Raw genomic sequence first — 20,958 nt, 5'->3', positions numbered from 1 at the left:
TATGGACTGGAAACGGAATTGCGCTGGAGTTCATGCCAGTCCAGTCCGCTGCCTCCTCATGGGAGGACCAATACTGTTCTATTACATCCCCTGAAGACATTATCTAAACCACCTATAACTAAAATTCTTTTAAAAATAATTCAGAGATGGGATCCTACAACCTATCTAGGTCATTTATTATATTCAGTGTTAATCCACCTCTGACAGTTAGGGAGGTAGGGCTGAACCTTTCTTCCCTTTTTCCTCACTCTCTCCCCTCCTCTTCTCTTTCTCCTTCTTCCCTTTTCCTTTTCCCCCCCCTTTCTCTTCCCTCCCCCCTCCCCTTTCCCCCCCTTTTTTCCCCTCCCTAAAGTCACTCAACCACAATGTGTTAAAACCATCTCCCACATGAATCTCCTGCTCCTTCAAAAATTCAATGAGGAAGTGGGTACCAGAACGCGTTACCCATTGAGACTGCAAAAGGCCAGACAAACGAGAAAAAAAAAACGATGCTCCAAAACAAACATAAAATTACAACCAACCACTAACAAGAAAGCTGAAACGAAAAGACTACGACTAAACTCTAGTGAATCTTCCCTTTACCGCAGGGAATAAAACCCAAACAAAAAACTAATAACCCCTAAAATCAACACCGATCGTTGAATTGTCTCAGGTATAAAAGACATAGCGCCCTATATCAACCCTCCTAAGTAAAAATATAACAGAGTAAACCTCCTCCTTTTTTGTGGCGTTGAGCTCTACAGAGGAAACAAAACAGTTTAAAATAGACAAAATGAAAACCTAAGAACGGCAATATGTCAGAAAGAGCTCAATAAAACGGGCAAATATATAAAATAAGCCCCATTGGGGGGGGGGTGGGTGGGGGTGTTTTCGTTTTCTACTTCTTCCTCCTTATATTGATTTCTGGGTTTTTGACATCCTCTTAATGAGGATGGCCCAAGGTGAACAGTTTTCCTCCCCCAACCTGCCAACATCTTTTTAGACTCCTGAACTGGCTTCATGTCCCTCTCAGTCCTTTTTCTTTTCTCCCAGACTAAACAAACCAATTCTCTAAGCCAGAAGCTTCTTCATCATGAGGTCCGTTCAAGGAATCTTAACTTCATTTTTTGAATCAGTGGGTATTTTTCATTTGTTGCTTTCTGCTCTGACCTCCTCATTTCTTCCTCTCTCTTATAGTCTTGCTTTTCCTTGAACTCGTCCAGAACCGGACACATCAGTGACTAACCCAGTATCTTTGGAGATGAGCTTTCCCCCCCGGTGAATATGACGACACCTGCATCCTGGACGAAAGTGGTATCACCGTCATGAAACTCATGCTAAACGTACTTTAGTTTCTAATAAAGTGCCAAGGATTCTTTTTGCTGCTTTCCGATCCAGACTAAACAGCTATGTCCCTCTGATACATACCAGTGAGCCTAAACAGCCAGAGTAAGAGCAGAGAATATTCTCATCCTTTCTTGCGGTGTCTTGGCTAACATACTCTTTTAATGCATCACTCAGAATCACATTTGCTTTTTTTTTTTTTTTTTGTTTTTTCGCGAAAGCAGGCATTCACATTGTGACCCCTCATATTTTAGCTTGTGTCAATACAACCCTAGATTCCACTTCATCATGTCCTGGTACTTTTCTCCTAGAGCCAGGTACTCTTCCAACATGCACTTCTGTTTTATTTCTTTCGGCGCTCCCATTGTGTATTGTGAAAACTTGATTTTTTCTTACATAATATGGATCACTTGACATTTGTGCTGTTAATAAAATCTCATCCCTTTTGCCTCAATTCATTCTTCCAATTTGCCTCGATCATGTTGAAAAAAAATTATGACCTGTCCTTCAAGAACAGTTTGCAAATCACCCTCGAACCAGACCCTCCCAGTTTGGTGGAGTATCCATCTGTAAACTATAATAAGATGTACTTAGGTTTCTCTATGCAATATTAGGGGTCGCTGGCTGAGATAGATATTGAACAGCCGGTCCAAAACGATAGACCTGCGCGGATGACGGATCACTATTTATAAAGGTAAAGCACACCTTGCCAGGCATCGTTCTAAAGGGGGACGAACCTGCCCACACAGCGCGGATTCAACTGAAGGTCTCGTGAACCTGTCACGGTCGTCCTAGAATCTGTGAATCTATGAATAGTGTTAGCATCTTGACATATAGTGCCTTCTATCTTTTAAATCATTCATACCCCTCTAGATTCTAACAAGTGGTCCAATGTGAATAATTATATTATCTATATTCATCTTACAGGTTGCATAAGGGATACAACTTCACAACAGTTTAGGAGAGGAACAGTAGTACTTCTGCATGCTGCTTGAAAAGCTGTCTTGCTCCATTCCAAAGTTGAGTTAAGTGATTCTAGTGTCTGCAAGACTGGATTTGGTAACACACTGCACCTAAGTGCCCTCCAGAAATCCAGTACACATGTTAGAAGTTTAATCTGCTTCTCCAGAGGCCTCTCCAGAAGTTATTCTAGGGCAGAGCCAAAGGGTCAATTGATAGGGTTGGGACACAGAAGGACTGAGTTCTGTTCCCAGGTCTGCTCTATCACTTTGGTCAAATGACTTTCCTCTCTGAATTTCAATTTACTTCTCTGCAAAACTGAGATGATATTTGCTCACCTTTCTAAACAGGACTAAGATGTATGAATGAAAAATGCTGTATAAGTATCAAGCTTCATTATTGGTACGTGTGTGCCTTCTGACAGAACAATAGCAACTACTATGTGCCCACACACTACAGGATAGTCCTATACTACGTAGAAATAATTCTTGGCGTTGTCCTGGGACTAGAATATACATCTGCAGTTCTTTGTAGCACCTATTTACGGTCATTGGTCTTGCATGGAGAATAACAGAGAATTTGGCCTCTTGCCCTTAGGAGCAAATGTTAGAGCTATCGGTAACCCTAGAACATGTGAGGTTTTTCTCACCCTTTAAAATTGGAGCCTGAAAACTTTTGTTTCTTCGCTAAGCAAGCTGCAACAATGTAAATTAGCCCTCTCCATCCATCTAGGGTCTGCCTGTGTACTTAAATGGGTTCAGTAGCTCAGTGTCTAAGCGCCTTCAGTTCCTGGCCTGTGGAGATCTGACAAAATGTGAAATTGGACTTAGGCCATCAAAAGATAATGTTTGGCCACTACCAGCCTGGGTTTGAACCTGTCACGTAAAGCTGAAAGGCTCTCTGTCCCATTAACAGTGTCCTGAGTCATTCTGTCTTTAGCTAGGTGGGAGAATTACTATCCAGTAGGTTTGAGTATTTTTTAAATACATAAACATGTTGAGATATAGTCTCCTTTTGACGTGTATGCAAAGCTCATTAGCAGGCTTCGGAGGTTGTCACCCTAGACCACCGATTGCACATTGCTACCTGGCCCCTGTGGCCCGCAAGGCAGCGGCAGCCGTGACCCCGTCCCTCGCTGGGCGGGCCACCCAACTGCCTGCCCTGGACCCCATGGGGTCAGCTGGCTACCCTGGATCTTGCCACACGACTACCCTGGGCCCCATGGTTCCGGCAAGCTGCCCACCCTGGAAACCTTTTAAACCACACCAAGGTTACAGCGTACACATTTCATTCTCCACACATTTCACTTCTTCACCATTGTGTTCTGGCACAATACCAAGAGGCAGGACTTTCTACTACCTGTAGAGGGTGAGGACCCCCAGTGGATCAGCCTATATTTCACCCTAGTCCCATGGCCCACCCGGGATTTTGGTTGGTGGTTCCTCAGTAGAGCCGTAAGCACGGGCGTGTACCTGGCGTGGTTCACCCCCATCCCTGATGCCTGCTCCTTTTGCTGTATGAGGGAGACCCTGACGCACATCTGTCTCGAATGCGCTAGGTTGTGACCCCTATTCCAGCTCCTCTAGCACTTCCTGTTCAGCTTCTGGCTACACTTCTCCCTACACTTTTTCAGATACACACACTCTGTCCATGACCCCATGAAGTTGTGAGACCTCCTAGTCAACCTCCTCCTGCCTTGTAGAGTTGTTCCTTTGGCACGGCTTGACAGCAGACTGGCAAGCTCCAAAGTGGCCATATATACAATAGCAGGAGGAGGATGCTGGATGGGAAGGTGCTTTGCGACTGTAGCGCCTATTTCCATTCCTCCCTTCTCTCACATATCCTGGCAGAGTTCCTGTGGGCAGCATCTGCTGGCTTCCTAGACAACTTTGAGGAGCTGTGCTGCTGTCTGGGTTTCTCTGCTCAGTGTCTCCATCCAGATCCCTAGTTTCAAACCTATGACCCCCACTCCCTGCCCTGTTCTTCTTTAGTTATTCCTCGCCTTCAGTTGGATCCCGGGTCCAGTGGCTCCTCCTGCAAGGCTGGGGGAGGGGCCTTTAGATGTGGATGGGCTTCTGGCTGCCTGCCTCCTGCAATTTCAGTAAGATCCTGGAGCTCGCGGGACTAGCTGGCTGCCCAGAGTCCGAACTCTGCCAGTCCAACCAGCAGCCCTGGACCCCAAGGGACCGTCCGGCTGCCCTGGAGCACACAGGGCGGGCGAGTGGGCTTCCCTGGACCTGGACTCCAGAGCTCGTGGGGCCAGCTAGCTGACCTGGATCCAGACTCTGGAGCTTGCAAGGCTGGCTAGCTGCCCCAACCCCAGACACCTGGCGCGTGGCTGCCCCGGACCCCAGAGCTTGAGGGGCCAGATGGCTGCCCCGGGCCCCAACTCTGGAGGGCCTGCTGGAGCCCCTGACCCCAGATTCCCACTACGTGGGGCAAGCCAAAAGCCCCAACCCGATCCCCACCACATGGGTGGTGGGGCAGCCCAGCCAGACCCCTTCATGCCAGACAGCTGGGAACCTGGCAGACTCCAGGCATGTAGGCAGGCCTTTAGCACAACTGAGCTGGGCTGCAGCTGTGTGCTAATTGGATCACATGCGGCCTGTGGGCTGTGGATTGAGAACTGATGCCCTGGACAGTTGGAATGAGGTACCTGACCAAGAGGAACAAACAACAGCATTGTTTGATGTGAGAGTCCTTTAATCTCTTTTCTTAACCATCAGTGGTCTAAAAAGAAATGATTGTTTGCCTAATGTTGCCTACTTTGGACTGAATGGTCTAGGTTAGAAGTTGCGCTTTTTTGCTCATCCTTTAAATGACTATCACAGCGAAGCGTAGTTTGTGAACAATTTCAGTCCTACATTTGGGCGGCTGATCGCAGTTTTTAAAGCTGAAGGTGAGACCCTCAGCTGCCCAAGCAATGGCAGCATGGGTTAATGTTTGTGGCAAACACAGAAGGTTTGAATAATCAGATTTGCAGGAGGTGAAAGAAGGGCCTTATGCATAAGAATTGAGAGATTGTTCTCTGTGTAGGAGGCAGCATGGAGAATGCAGAGGCATGCACATGGTTGACCATTTATCTATCTGATATTTTTAGAGTGACCATATGTCCTCTTTTGGCCAGGACAGTCCCTTTAAGTCCTGTCCCAGCTGTCCTGACTTTTTTGGCAAAAGTGGGCATGTGTGCTGTTTGCTCTTGTCAACTTGATCAATTTGCAAGAGCAAATGGGACAAATGCCCACTTTTGTCAAAAAAGTGGGGTGCAGTGGAACATACAGGGGAATGGGTGAGCGGTGATGCCAACCCTATGTAGAGTGTGGGAGGCGGGGCTCAGGTGAGCAGTGACGCCAACCCCCTGCAAGAGGTGTGGAGTGGGCGGAAGGGCTCAGGCTACCCTACGCAGTGTTCTGTTTTTCCTTAGGGAAATATGGTCACCCTAGGTATTTTTGTATATAAATGTATTTGTTCAGAGGAAACTCCTCCAGTAAGACTTGAACAACTGTCTGTAATGCCAAAGTTATCTGACTTAACTGAGATCAGTCTTTGGAAAAGGTTCAGTTTAGTTATTAGCCACTAGAGGGAACTTATATGGTGCATTCTCATTCCATGGTTTCATGGAGCTATAGATTCCGAGGCCAGAGAAGACCATTGTGATCATCTATCCCGACCTTTTGTAGAACACAGACAATATAACATCCCCAAAACAATGCCTAGAGCACATCTGCATATTAGTCTGTCTGCAAAATTTCAATATAATGTTATTTGATATTTCATTTATAATGAAACATACATACCCATTATAAAACTACTTCTCAGATGCAGTTACTTGGTATTTTAAAATGTCAATTTCTTTTTAATTTGTAAGATAACATGTTGGATGTGTTGACTCAAGTTTCAGTAATGCAGAAGATGAGCTAAAGTAAAGTTACTTACTACATAGAGGGTTGTTTTTGCATGTAGAAATTTGTTGAAGGATTATCTAGTACTAACCGTTTGCATTTTCTTCCAGAAAACTTAGTTTAGTGCATAAGAAAAATGTCCACTTTCTTTTTCCAAGAACTTTATAGAATGCAGTGAAAACAAGATCAGTAAATAGTAGTATAATGTGATTTAATGCAATGGTGGTAATAAAATTATGGTAATACTTCAGCAGCCTCCATTAACACAAGTTACAATTACTGTCTCATTTGTTTCTGAGCTTTGATGAAAAACGTATTTTTGTGCTTGAGGTTACCAAAGTCATTCAGTAAGCAATTGGCATTAACAAAATGTTGTTATACTTTAGGATTAAAAAACTTCTTGGAACATAATTGTATATGTTCAAATGGATTTTTGTGGCTGGGGTATTCAGTAACTGCAACTATGAGAACCTTCACGTGCTTTTCCAAAACCAGATAAGATAATTGAAACAGCTGTGTTGACCGTTGAGTCAACTTCTTCTTGTGTCTTCCCAAGACGCGGATTGATCTCCACTGTATCTACTGCTGATAGCAACCCTGCAATAACAAATGATAGTTATACTGAGAAAACTTTCAATTGATACATAATTTTCTTTTCAGGTCAAGAAATTCCAAACTCTCTACCACAGAGGTTCCAAGGCAGGATGTATTTTCCCCCTGTTGGGTTTTGCCTTTGTTCTTTATCAACATTAACAAAGGCTAGTAGAAGAAGACTCAACCAGTAGTGTGCCTTTTCCCAGCATAGGATGAAGACAGAGTCAGATATTCTACTGTGCTCATCTTCTGCTGGACACAACAACAAGGAGCTGGTATCAGAGAGCTAGTTAGGACTCTAATCCCCAGCCTCAGGCATCATTCGGAGGCTACTCTAATTTGAACCAGCTAGCTTTGTCCCCAAGGGTTCATACACTACCTGAGGCACGGCCAAAGTGCAGAATGCTCTGGCTACTTCCCCCTCCCTGCCAAGGACCAATTCAGTCCCACCCTCAATATGTTGTCTAGACCAAGGGGTGTAGGAGCCAGCTACATCAGCTCTATGCCTGTTGGGGCTCCCATACTATAAAGTTGCAGGTGATTTCTAACTTTCTTTGTATCTGTTTTTACATTTTATCGAACACCTGCGTTCCAGTGAATTGACAAAGCACTTCACAAACTAAATGCCACTAAAACACAGGTAGCTGTGGTGGGAGTGCAACAGCTATGCAGAGCCCAGAGTGCTACACAGTAGGGACAGCATGGGAAATGTAGCCTCTGGACACTAGTAAATCCCTATTTATGCAAAATGTGCTATGAGCGCAGATAGGACCTCAGTTAAAGGCCATTCCCAAAAACCCGGCGCAGAGAGTAAGCTCTATGATAGTTTCTCTCTCTGAAGGACGGATGTGGACATGTTGAGGAGATTTGAACCTTTGGTTCTTCTTCGAGTGCTTGCACATATCCATTCCAGTTAGGTGTGCGCGCGCTGCGTGCATGTTCGTCTGAAGATTTTTACCCTAGCAACACTCGGTGGGTTGGCTGGGCGCCCCCTGGAGTGGCGCCGCTATGGCACCGGATATATACTCCTGCCCACCCAGCCATCCTTCAGTTCCTTCTTACCGCCCGTGTCAGTCGTTGGAACAGTGGAGCGCGGCTTAGCTGACCTCCACTTCCCTAGCTACTCGTAGTTCTCGTGTATATAGTTATATAGTTATAATCCTTTTATCGATATTTATATACTTATACGTTTTTTCTTTACTTGCATAGTTAGTTTAGTAATAGTTAGCGGGGTTTGGGGAGTAGCCCCTTCCCCGCAACCGGTGCCGGAGCCCATGCCCTGCTCACCGGTTCTTAAACTGTGCTCGGCCTGCCACAAGCTGATGCTGACAGGAGATCCGCATAACTCCTGTTTGAAGTGCCTCAGGGAATCGCACTTCACAGCTAAGTGCCCCATTTGCAAGGCTTTTAAGCCGAGAACAAAATGGAGCGGGACATTCACTTACCCTCCACCTTCTGCACCGAGCACTGGCCATTCAGCGGGCAGAAGCGCCTCCCCGGCACAGGACCCCGCCAGCACTACCAAGGCCTCTCGACACCTGCCGTCGCTGGCACCGAAGTCAACTCGGCACCGCTCCCTCTCTCCAAAGTCGAGAAAGCCCACGACTCCTCCTGCCAGTGCCTGACAGCTCCCCAGCCCATACCGTGGTTGAGCTCCCTACTCCTGGTGCTTCCGTGCCAACTGCACCGCAGCCAGTGAGCTCGTCTAAGTCGGATCGCCTGGCACCGACACCTGCAGAGGCACCGATGATGTCGGCACCATCAGTCCCGGTCCCACAAGGGCCGTCGACTCCAGTGCCTGACTGCTCCCCAGCGCACACCGTGGTTGAGCTCCCTGCTCCTGCTGCTTCCGTGCAAACTGCACCGCAGCCAGAGAGCCTGTCTAAGCCGGATCGCCCGGCACCGACACCTGCCAAGGCACTGACGACATCAGCACCGTCGATCCTGGTCCCACAAGGGCCATCAAATCCGGTGCCTGACAGCTCCCCGGTACACGCTGTGGTTGAGCTTACTGTTCCCTCCACTCCGGAGACATTCCCAACAGCGAGAGATCTCATTGCCATGACAGAGTAGGTGCTGCCTGAACCCCCGGCACCACCGGTGCGGGTAATACAGTCTCTTGGCAAGCCTCCCTTGATACGACCATCCTCTGTCAGCACAGCAGAGCGGCACCGTTCATGATCCCAGTCTTGCAGACACTCCAGATCCCGTCGGCACTCCCGCTCCCGACGCCACTTGCAGTCCCGATGCTGTTCTCCTCAGCACCGGTCGCACTCGCCGCACTGGTCAGTGTCCTGTTCACTGACCCGCTAATCTCGGTACTGTTCTGACTCCCGGCACCGCTACAGGCACCGTGACTCCCGTAGCTGCTCCCGACCTCGATCTCGGTCGACCTCCTGGCACCACTCTGGTCGCAGGTCTGGATCTCATTCCAGGTACCGGTACGCCTTCCGGTACCAGTCCCCGGTGCCAGGTTGGGCAAGGTCCAGTAGAGTCGGAGACTCTGCCCATGATTTTTCAGCACCTCCATGGCCATCTGGACACGCATCAGTGTCTTCCCACGCGGACAGCTCTTATGCTCAGGACCGCGATTCTGGTGTGCCCACCAACAACCTGAGAGCCCATCAGGACCCCTCCTAAGTAGGGTAGCACTCAGATGCGGACCTCCAGGTGCAGGAGGTCCTGGAGGTAGGGGACCCGGTAGTGGACATTCTATCGGCGGTTGCCCACTAGAGGGGCCTACCCTTTAATTCAGACCATCCAGGCGAACGCCGATACTCTATGGAGGGATACTACTACTTGTATGTCTGTCCTCCTCCCTGCTCACTAGTCATTTAGTCCGTTAAGGAAAGGAAACGGCATGCCAGGGCCAGCAGGTGCCAGCCCCGAAATCAAAGGAGGCTAGGCGAATGACCTACTCACCCTCAAGGTGTACTCTGCAAGGGCCTTATAACTCTGCGTGGCAAATCATAGCGTGCTTAGCCCCATAATTATAACACTTGGATGACGGTGGATAAGTTTATGGAGTTTCTCCATCAAGACTCCGCAAGAGTTCACTGCCCTCTTGAGGAAGGGAAAAGGTGGCCAGAGCTTTCCTCCAGGCCTTGTTACCATGAGGAGCATCTCATGCTTCAGGTTTTTAACCTCTGGCCAGAGCGCAATATACATTCACGACGTTAGCATTTGATGGTAAAGGCCTCTTTGCAGTGAATAACCCCAGGCTGCAAAGCCTGAAGACAGCAGGGTCCTAATGCGCGTCCTCGGGCGTGCATACACCGACGACCTAACGCAGGCCTTTCCGACACCAGTCGCATCCGCCATACTCTGTGCCTAGCCACAGATAGGACTTGCAGATGGCACGCCCCGAGGTGGTCCGCAGACGGACCGTCAGACCCTAGAGGGGCCAAGATCGAGGTCCCTCGCAGTCACCACCGGGACCAAAGACAAACTTTTCGAAGGGGCGCCCGAGGGCTGGCATACCAGTTACAGGCGGGATCCACTCCTACTTCTCTTGCGTGGCTCCCAGTTAACTCCAGTTCGCTGGCTCCTACACATGGTGGGTATGGTACACCTCCAATTTGTTCCAACCCTGACCCTCTTTCAGGACTCCTTCAGAGCAATTCCTCTTACAAAGGTGCAGACGCCGATGGGACTCGAAAGGGGCAAGGGACTTACTCCGTTATTTCCCTAATCTCTAACTCGTACGGAGGTCTCAGACCCTATTCGCTAGAGACTACGAGGACTCAACCAGTTTCTGATAAGTTGAAGTTCCCACATGGTATTCCTGGGAACCATTATTCCATCCTTGGATCCTGGAGACTGGTGGCAGCTCCCTCGATGATTGAAGGACGCGTACTTTCACATCACCATCTTCCCTCCACACAGGAGATACCTCTGCTTTCTAGCCACGTCGGTTCTTCCAGTTTACGGTCTTGCTGTTTTTGGCCTTTCTACAGCCCCACTGGGCATTAACAAGTGTATGGCCGTAGTCGCCACCCACCTCCGCCAGCGTCGGATATGCGTTTCCGTATCTGGACGATTGGCTCATCCGAGGAGACTCCAAGACACAAGTCACTCAGCATGTGAGCATCGTCGAGGGACCTATTCACATGTCTAGGCCTGATGATCACTATGGAACAACCACTCTGGTTCCCCACGCAGAGGTTAGACTTCCTAGGAAGCTATCTGGACTCCGACTAGCCGGGAGCCTGCTTACCACAGCCGCCGGTTTTCAGGCGATGGCATCTAATCATCCAAGGTCTGCAGGACTTTCCCAACGACCGCGGCTTCGCACGTTGTCTCGGTCTCCTGGGTCCCATGGCTGCGCTGCAGTTTGTAACAAACACACCAAGCTCTCGGCTTTGTCCTCTCCAAGTTTGGCTCAAATCGGCGGTACCAACCAAGACGGGGCCCAATGTTCATGATTAGTCACCATTACCCATCGGCGCACTCTAGGCTGCTCCCTAGAATGGTGGCTAACTCCCTTCCCTGGTTGGGCAGGGATGCCATTTCAATCGCGCCCAGCGCCTCACTGTCCGTGACCAACGGACGTACGTCATCTCTCAGCTCAGATGCTCACCTCGTCAACCTTTCGAGCTTAAGGGCTTATTGGTCTTTCAGCGATGCTGGGCGTTCCACATCAATGTCCAAAATGAGAGCAGTCCGCCTGGCGTGCCAGGGGTTTCAGCAGCAGCTGCGAGGCCGTGTGTCTCAGTTTTACAGCTAACCACAATGGCCATGTGCGACATAAAACACACCCAGGGAGAGACAACGGTCCCTCCTCCTTTATACAGGAGGCCATACCCGTCTCTTGGGACTTTTTGCATAGCACCACTCGACTAAATCTGGTAAGCGTCCTTTCTCCCAGGCAGTCGGAACGCCTTGCCGCTCCGACTCAGCAGGTCCTTTGCCTGTCTCCACGAGTGGTTGCTCTGCCCCGATGTGATGCATTCTGTTGCCAGAAAGTGGGGATTCTTTCCCACATAGATCCTGTTGCGTTGCGCAAGAACAGGAAATGTCTGCAGGTTCTGACTTCTTCCCAACGTACTCTCCCCGTGATCTGATCTGGGCGTTTTCCTCTGCCATGGAAGGGCCAACTCCTTTAAGCCTTTCCCCCTCCTCCCAACCTTCCCCCTTGGCTCATTGGGGTCCTGCCTCAAAACCTTCGCAGCGGGCAGGGCGCGCATCATCATGATCACTCCAGCGTGGTTCCAGGCCAGCACTGATACAATACAGTTGCTTCTCGACCGTGTCAATGCCAACCCCAAATTACCCTGCCACTCCACCCAGACCTCATAAACTCAGGGCCACAGCAGCAGGCTTCGCCACCTGGACGCTGCAGTGTTCTTCACCACACGGTGTGGTGCTGCGTGACTAAATCGGGGTAGCAGAAAGGCCTTCCACCTGGTCAACCGTACCTGGCCAAATGGGAAGGCAGATTTACTCCTACAGATGCGAAACGCGTTGATCTTACTCCTTACTGAGCTCTCGATCCCCCCTCTATTTTGGACTGCTTCTGGCTTACAACACCAGCGCGGCCTAGCGGTGTCATTGCCTGAGGGTCACACTTGGCAGCCATCTCTTCTACCTTTCCACCCCCAGGCTCAAGGTGGTCGTTGTCCATGTTCCTCACACACTCTATGGTTTCGAGGTTTCCTCAAGGGCTTGGAGCGCTTACATACCCTCAGCTACGCCACCCAGCCCCACCTGGACTTTCAACCTGGTTTTAACCAGACTATGTCTCCCCCATTCGAGCCGTTAGCGACCGCGCTTGCGTGCTCATACTTGTCTTGGGAAGAACAGGCTTTCTTCGGAGCCATTACTGTCGACCGACGAGTCTCCGAGCTTAGGGCTCTTACGAATGGTTCCGCCATACACTATGTTCACAAAGACAGGGTGCAGTGTACGACACACGCGCCGCGCTTCCTCCTAAGGTGGTTTCAGCCTTTCATGTTAACCACACTCAATCGCAATGGGGTCAACAACATTGCGCTCCCTGGACGTCTGTAGAGCGCTATCGCAAGAGCATTATTTTTGGGGGAACAAGGGCGGGGGGGAACCAAAACCATTTCGTAAAATACCCCAACTCCTCGGTCGCAGTAGCAGACCGACAGGAAAGGCCTACCTGTTCCTTCTCGAGGGTCTCTCTTGGGATGCTGATGTGCACCCGCCACTTGTAATGAGTTTGGCTTCACCATTTCCCCAAGCCACATGCACCATGCATTCTACCAGGGCTCAGGCTTCATTCTTTTTTTTCCTTACCGCCGTGCGGCTTGTTGTACCTACCGCAAGATCTATCGCGCAGGCCTCCATGGTCTCGGTCCATACTCTTGCTTGCATTATGCTCTGGATTCAACAGTCAAGAGATCTGGCAGCCTCTGGCTCAGGCAAGTTTTACATTCTGCCACATTTCACTCCAACTACACTGTGCCTACATAAGCTTGGAATCACTCTACCTGGAATGGATATGGACGCAAGCACCTCGAAGAAGAAAAGACGGTTACTCACCTTTGTAACTGTTTGTTCTTCAAAATTGTGTGCTCATATTCAATTCCCAACCCTCCTCCTTCCCCTCTGTCGGAGTAGCCGGCAAGAAGGAACTGAAAGGGTGGCTTGGGTCGGCATGGGGGGGGTATATAATCCGGCGCCCATACGCGGCAGACCCTCCCAGGGGGCGCCCCAAGCCGACCCACTGAGTGTTGCTAGGCGTAAAAATCTTCATACGAACCGTTGCACCTGGCAGCATGGCACACCTAACTGGAATGGATATGAGCAACACATCTCGAACAACAGTTACAAAGGTGAGTAACCGTCTTTTCCAGAACATCTAGGTATGCAAAACCTGCTATTTAACTCAATACTCTGTCCCCTCCAGTTTTAATTTTCATGAACTCCACTCTTCAGCAATACTTTGTTTGTTGTACCTGTTTTATAAAGTTGTTCTGCTACATAGATACCCTCCCTCAAAGTCACTCCTCCAGGAACTGGGGTGCCTGTAGCTGGTGTCAGAGGGGGATCCAAGCCATCAACATCAAAACTTAAGTGAATTGGTTTCTTCTTACTTTATTGGTGGAAAACAAGAGAATACAATTAAACACATTCAGAGAAGCTGTAAAGTGGTCCTGTGAAAATGTTCTTCAGAAACAATGGAAAAACTTAAGCCCCCTGATTCAGACTTCTTGTGTCCTACTTAGAAAATATTTATGCCACATAAAGAAGTTATGGAATGGGATACTACCATGGACGGCGTCACAGTGAAGCAAGGAACAGATTCTAAATTGGCTCCCTGTTTGTCACGAAAGTCACGGATTCCATGACTTCTGCAGTGGCCAGTGCTGGAGCAGTCTTGGACCCCTAGTCCTCCAGAAGCAGGAGTTTGGGGGAGGGGGGGTGGGGCACTGAGGGCTAGGGTTTGGGGTGCAAGGCAATGCTTACCTGGGGGGGCGGTGCTCCCTGGAACAGTGACAGCAATTCCACTCCCTCAGCTCCTAGCCCCATGTGCTGCCTCCGCCTGCAGGCACAACCCCCACAGCTCCCATTGTCCACGGTTCCCAGCCAATGGGAGCTGCAGAACTGGGGCTTGGGGCAAAGCAGAGGCAGCATGTGAAGCTAGGAGTTGGGGTCACCACTTCTCAGGGAACTAGTTAGGGAGCCTGTCCCAGCCCCACCAACCCGCACACCCGCAGCACCCCCCGGGCAGAGACTCCCCCCCTCCCCCCACCCTGAGCACCTGTGGAACTTCACAGGCCACAAACCCCCACTCGCCCTGCAAGCACTTGCGGCGTCCCCCAGGCTGCCCTCTGAGTGCCCACCCCCCCGTTTTTAGTCAGAGGGTATATAGGAAGTCTGGACAGGTTCAGAGGGCTGTGAATTTTTTTTACTGCTGTGACCCTTCATGATCTTTATCTAAAATTAACCTGGACTGAAAAACATATCTATAAAGCTCTAGTATGTACAGAGAGCTGTAAACTCTCAAGGAGACATTTGTTTTTAAATTTTGGGTTAGGATTGTCATTACATAATTGGGCTTATTACATGCATGAGTATTTGGCAAAGATGTGCTGTGTTCTCCTAGATTATTGAAAACTTTAACATAATACATTCTATATATATATAGAGGACTTCTCTCCCCATATTAGAACAGTTTGCTGTTGTGCTGGCAGGTATTAATCCGATCCTTGAGCGCTCCAGTGACTGACTGGGATTCAAACTTCTGGGGGATTTACCTGATATTTTTGGAGCATGGTTGCAGCGAAATTTTTTATCCTTATTTTATAAAAATGAAAATTTTCTGTACTTCTGTGGCCTCGCAAGATAAGGAGTGTTCTTTCATCCCTTCCCAATCCAAGTGATCTATTTAGTCATCGAGATAGTATTAATACCCAGAGATTTTCGCCATTAGCTGCAAGAGGCATGGCAGACACATTCATGCTTATTGAATACAATTAAAATACTTGTTTTTCAGCTTTTGTAATGCACTGAAGCTTTGAATGTATCTTCCATCAGAGAACTAAGTAAAATATTTATTAATTTTACATTTTAATTCTCTCAGCAAATTCAACCAGATGAATGAATTTAGGCAGAATGGGGGTAAAGTATTTTGTTTATATGAATGCTTAATTTTTGAAACTTGGGTACCGAGCAATATATAGGCCTTAATCTATATGGTATATTTGAAATATGTATTTAGTTTGAATTTGATGCATAACTACTCATTTAGATGTCTACAATTAATATTTAAGTTCCTAAATTTGTATTTAAATGTATGTAGTTAATACATGTGCTGGGTTTAGGCAAACAGAGGAAGGCGAATAAGGAGCAATAGCTGGACGCCAGGAGTTGATCGAAGATAGGTTTTGATTGAGAAGGAGATGACTGAAGATGAAAGAACCAGCTGGGTGGGTGAGGATAAGAGAAGAGCAAAGAAAAGCAGGGAAAGCTAAGGAGATAATGTAGAAGGATTGGATATTGGCAGTAGAGGAACAAGAAGGAGAGAGACTTGAGAATGACAGACGAGGTAACAAAGAATAAGTCGGAACAGAAGGGGATGGGCAGGAAGGTGGGAGTTCTTGCTGGATTGCATCTTTTCTCTTTGAAAAAATTGGAGAGACTCCTCAGCACAGGAGAGGAGCAGGCAGCTGGTTTGAGGAGAGAGCCAAAGGTAGAGAAGAGGTGTTGATGGCTGTGGGTGCAGGCTTCATTCAGTCAGCAAAAAGGGATTGAGCAGTTTGAGAGGAAATGTTCGTAGTCACTGGATTTCCCCCCAACATTTTACTCATGAACATGAGCGGACGAAGCAGATAGGAGAGGAGAGGAGGGAAATCACTCCTGGTGAATGTGGCTTGATCTTTTGAGGTGAGATGATATTTAAAGATAGTGTCTGCTCCCTGCAGTTCTTGATTTATATATTGCAGATTTTGTCCATTGGCTGTCTGTCTTTGGGGAAAGTGGGCCTATTTTCTGCTTTATTTTCTCTTATCATAGAATCTAGGGCTGAGGCAGGACCAAGTAAACCTAGACAATCCCTGGTAGGTATTTGTCTAATCTGTTCTTAAAAACTTCCAAAGACAGGGACTCTACAACCTCCCTTGGAAGCCTATTGTAGTCCTTAACTATCCTTTATAGTTAAAGTTTTCCAAATATCTAACCTAAATCTCCCTTGTTGCAGATTAAGCCCATAACTTCTTGTTCTATCTTCAGTGGACAGGGAGAGCAGTAGATCACCATCTCCTTTATAACAGCCATTAACATATTTGAAGACTGTTATCAGATTCCCCTCCCCCCAATTTAATTTTAACATTTCCTTGGAGGCCAGATTTTCTAATACTTTTCTCATTTTTGTTGTTCTCCTCTGGACACGCTCTGATTCAGCCACATCTTTCCTAACGTGTGGTGCCCAGAATTGGACACAGTACTCCAGCAGAGGGTTCAGCAGGGCCAGGAAGAGCAGGACAATTACCTCCTATGTCTTACATACAACACTCCATTAATATACCCCAGAATATTAGACTTTCCACAACTGCATCACATTATTGGCTCCTATTCAATTTGTGATCCACTATATCCCACTTCCCCTCCTTCTCCTCTCTCCAATTATTTTCTACTGCCTAGCCAGTTGTTTCCAAATCACATCACATGAAGCCTCACACTGGTCAAGGAGGCACCTGCTTTGCAGTCTGCAGGAACACCACACATCCATTTAGGCAAGGGAAATGTGGCATTTGAGCACTGTTGAGAGAGGAACTAGACTCACTGTTCAGCATCGTCCACGTCTCTTAGTCCAATATACACAATGTCTTCAGCAGAGAGGCATGGCTTTAACCACTCGAATCCTGGAACACCAGACACCTCAGAGGATCAAAAGAGGTTTTATTTTTACTTCGTTACCCCCATAACAACCAGCCACCTCCTCAAAGTGGGGTGAGATGGGGAGAATAAAGTTTGACTTCTTAAAAAGCCCAAAATGTGAGTGTAGAAAGGTTGAATGGATTGAGAGCAGGCTGAAAATCAAACCTTGCACCCAAATCAGAGCCATAGGACACTGGGTTCTTGGGGTTCCTCTTTTACCATGACTCCCAACCAGGGGCAGAGCTTTGGGATCCTAAGGGTTCAGGGCAGGGACTGCCAGGCTTCTTGCCCACAGGAGCCATGGGTGATCCATGAGGGAGAAGGGGTCCCAATATGAGGAAATAGATGGGCAGGTTGCCTTACTAATTTTAAATGTTACAGTAGTAATCAGGGGCAGCAGAGGATGAGCAAGAACTCACATCTGTTTAGGACGAGTTTCCAAGATACTTGCAATGTAAAGAGGTGATGGCAATTGTATTACCTTCAGTTCCTTTAGCAGGAAAGCCACAGGCTGCCCATGCATGTTCCCAGATAATGATGTCAGTGGAGTGTTAATATCAGCGTGGGCATCAAACCAAATTACAGGTTCAGTCTTTGCGTGTCCAGATATGCTTCCAATTGCCAAGCTGAATAGACAGAGTTATGCGTAAACATAGGCATTACATGGCACATCACACAACGTCTTTATCTTCTCACAGCACCATGCTAAACTTATTTCTAAAAGCATTTGTTGTTGCAAAACATTCTCTGAGGATGAAAATCTGCAGCCTGCTATGCAGCCAAGGAAGGCTCCTCATGCACTGGAAATGCTATATTTCTTCTGTGTGGGGAGAAGCCAGGAAGTCTAGAAAAGGAAAGAGTGTGGCTGGCTTTCTGCGTACTATGGAGTTGAGCTCAGAATCAACACTCTCCCAGAAGCACAGGGCAGAACACTGGAACATTGGCAAGAGAATGGCTAGTGAGTTCACATACTGCACAGATGCCCTGGTCCAGAATGGTAATTTGGGCCCTGATCCAGCAAAGCACTCAAGCATGTGTAGAACGTGAGTTGTCCTCTTCACTTTGCTAGGAGTACACAAATGCTTAAAGATGCATAGTTTGAATACTCCCAATGAAGTGAATGAGCCTATTTGTTGTTGAGACCTGGCCTGAAGTAATTAACACCTGTGTGGAAGTCTCATTCTTTGGAAGATAGGATTAGGGATTTAAATGACTCATCAGGCTGAAAACAGGACATTTGTGCTAAATAAAATAAGGAGATAGGTCAGTAGGCTAAAAAGACAATGAGTGAGCTAGCTAAAATGAGAGGGAGAACACCCAGGGGAACTATTTACTATGAACTAGACAACAAGGGACAAAGTAAATTAGGAGCGTAGAGAATGAGGTAGAGAGGAAGTCTAAAATGGACAGCACATGGATAGAGCATGTGTTACTGGGATCAGTTCCTACAGATTAACCAATCTGATCCTAAAGTGTGTGATGGAGTGTCTAGTAAATGTAATGAGATGTGTGAATGTGTACAAAGAGAAATAGTTTCTGTATAACTTTGGAGCTATGATGTTCCCTGATCAACTCAGCGCAACATTGCTGTATGCCAAATTACGATACCTGAGTGACAAAATTTGGAGTTCTTGGGAAGCTGAATGAAGAGAGATCTCTGAGGGAATCCCAACACTATTTACATTCTTTAAAGCGATGCTCATGCTTGAGTTCTTTGCTGGATCGGCACTTTGAACAGCCACATTAACTACCCACCCCTTCCTTACTGGAACTATTTGCACTGTGTAAAATTATGCATGTGCATAAGTGTTTACAGGATCAGGACCCAAATCTACATAAAACTCCAAAGTTGACCTCTGTGGAAATGAGGGTTCCTCATTTTTTTTTTAAATGCAAACACTGCTGTGTAGGAAACAGCCTTGGCTTGTTTGAATGGCTCATTATTTCTTCTACCAACCTTTTGAAGGGGGTGTTGGAATAGGGAAAGACTTTTGATCAGATTTAACAGACTGCTGCTAGTCTTGAAATTGAACTGAAAGAACTTAGCTAAAAATGAACTGGCTCTTCATTTGGGTAGTTTGTGCAGTTCTGAAAGCCACTCATGCTTTTATACAGATAAGTATAACAAAGGACCTGTGATCCCCGCCAACTACCAAACAGGTTCTTCCATCCTTCTTCACTTCTTCCACAGCGCTGGCTAGCTTCTCATTTGCACGCCCAACAGTTCTGGGATTCTTTGCATTATGATATGGGTGGTCATTGGGAATGATATCAAACTTCAGCTCTCTATCTTTAACATCACACCCTGTGATTAGCATAGTGGAAGGAAAAAGTTAAAGGTCACAAGAAAGTACATTTTTCATTTAAAATTTCCTGTTCAAAACAATTGAATATTATTGTGTAGCAGGTAATATGGAGAAAATCACAAAGCTATTTTATGTTTAGATGTGTTTTTTGTTTGCATCTTAATCTATAACTCTGCTTTTCTTCTTTAGCTCCTTATTGAGCAGCTGCTAACTCAACTCACCCATTTGCCTAGGTTACCTTTCTGAAAATCCGGAGGCTGGTGCTTACACTGCTATTACTAGCATGGCTTCCAGAGGCCTATGTATAGGAGAGCAAACTTTCACCCTCCTGAGTAGCTAGGAGATGGTTAACGAGGGCAGGTGAGGAAGGAGCTCGCTGCTAGCTTACAGGGAAGGGAGCTCTTGGGGGCAGGGATTGATGTTTTGTTCTGTGGTTGTAGAGCATCTAGCTCAGTGGAGTCCTGGACCTCCAAGGTGCTGCAGGAATACCAATAATAATAATAATAATAATAATGGTGCCCTGGTTACGGTGTTGCCCTAGTTTTGAGAGTCGCTGGTTCAATTCCCTGCTCTGCTGCAGGCTGCCGGTGTAACCTTAGGCAAGTGACTTTGTTGGTCTGTGCCCGAATTCCCCTGCTGAAAAATGGGGCTAGTAGCACTAGTTAGCAATCCTTCTACTTCCGGGTGCTGGCGAGAATAAATACCTCCAAGATGCCAAGCCAACTCAGATACTACGGGCAGGGGGGCCTATATAAGTACAGTAGCGCAGCAGTGTACGAGTACAAGCACGCCTCTGTCAGTGCCGGAGGCACAGTTCTCACACGCTAAACAATCTTGGTCTGCTACTTCTGCAGATTCATACACTCCCAGCACACAGCTAGGCTGTGACTAGAGCTCTCCCTCACATCAAGAAGCGTTTTTGAAGAACATTCTCCAGTATTTGAGCTTGGAGGGTGGGGTGGGAAACATATTTTCCAGCCTAAGCCTGTTTTTTCATTCCACACACATTCTGAAAGCCAGGCTGATATAGTATTCCTCCCTTGGTTTAGACTCACAAATATTAAATGTTCAGAGATGGACTGCGCGGGACGGGAAGTGGAATCTACTGTTCGACTACGAAGTGAGTATCTGCTACGATGACTCACGCAGAAATCTAAAAAATAAGTACATGCTTTTCCTGGCCAAGGAGAGGGCAGGGGTAGAATACGGGTTCTGGGTCAATTGCAAAGGAGAAGGTAAAGGTTTCAAACCTAAGGAATCGTGTCGGGTGAAATATGTGAGCATCAAAATGTACAGCTTCTGTGATTTTTTAAGGCTTTGCAATTTTTCTGCAGATTCAACAAGTGTTTGGTTTTATTTAAATTGTTTGTCATTTTTTTTTTCATTCGAAGAGCCAGAGCATGCTTGTGTTACTTTATTGGAGGGGCGGCTCTAGACTTCTCTGCCGCCCCACGCATGGCGGCATGCCACGGAGGCATTTCTGCCTGGTCCGCTGCGAGGGCAAGCAGGCAGCCTGCTCCGTTGCC

The 20,958-nt window shown here is 47.4% G+C and overlaps 1 protein-coding gene across 2 annotated transcripts in view; it reads right to left on the bottom strand.

Annotated features, from left to right (window-relative positions):
- Nucleotides 1–6,379: 6,379 nt before the first annotated feature.
- The window catches only part of ARG1 (arginase 1), a 32,226-nt gene continuing 17,647 nt past the window's right edge, over nt 6,380–20,958 (bottom strand). For both annotated transcript variants that reach the window (XM_032800769.2, XM_032800770.1), the window contains 2 exons: nt 13,703–13,839; nt 6,380–6,782 (listed from right to left, as the gene is read on the bottom strand). In XM_032800769.2, the coding sequence (XP_032656660.2) occupies nt 6,634–6,782; nt 13,703–13,839 (286 nt within the window). In that variant the 3' untranslated portion in view covers nt 6,380–6,633. The remainder of the gene's footprint in view (nt 6,783–13,702; nt 13,840–20,958) is intronic.

Source organism: Chelonoidis abingdonii, chromosome 3, assembly GCF_003597395.2.
Source record: "Chelonoidis abingdonii isolate Lonesome George chromosome 3, CheloAbing_2.0, whole genome shotgun sequence".
NCBI classification, from domain to species: Eukaryota; Metazoa; Chordata; order Testudines; family Testudinidae; genus Chelonoidis; species Chelonoidis abingdonii.
This window is presented reverse-complemented; position numbering and strand designations above follow the sequence as displayed.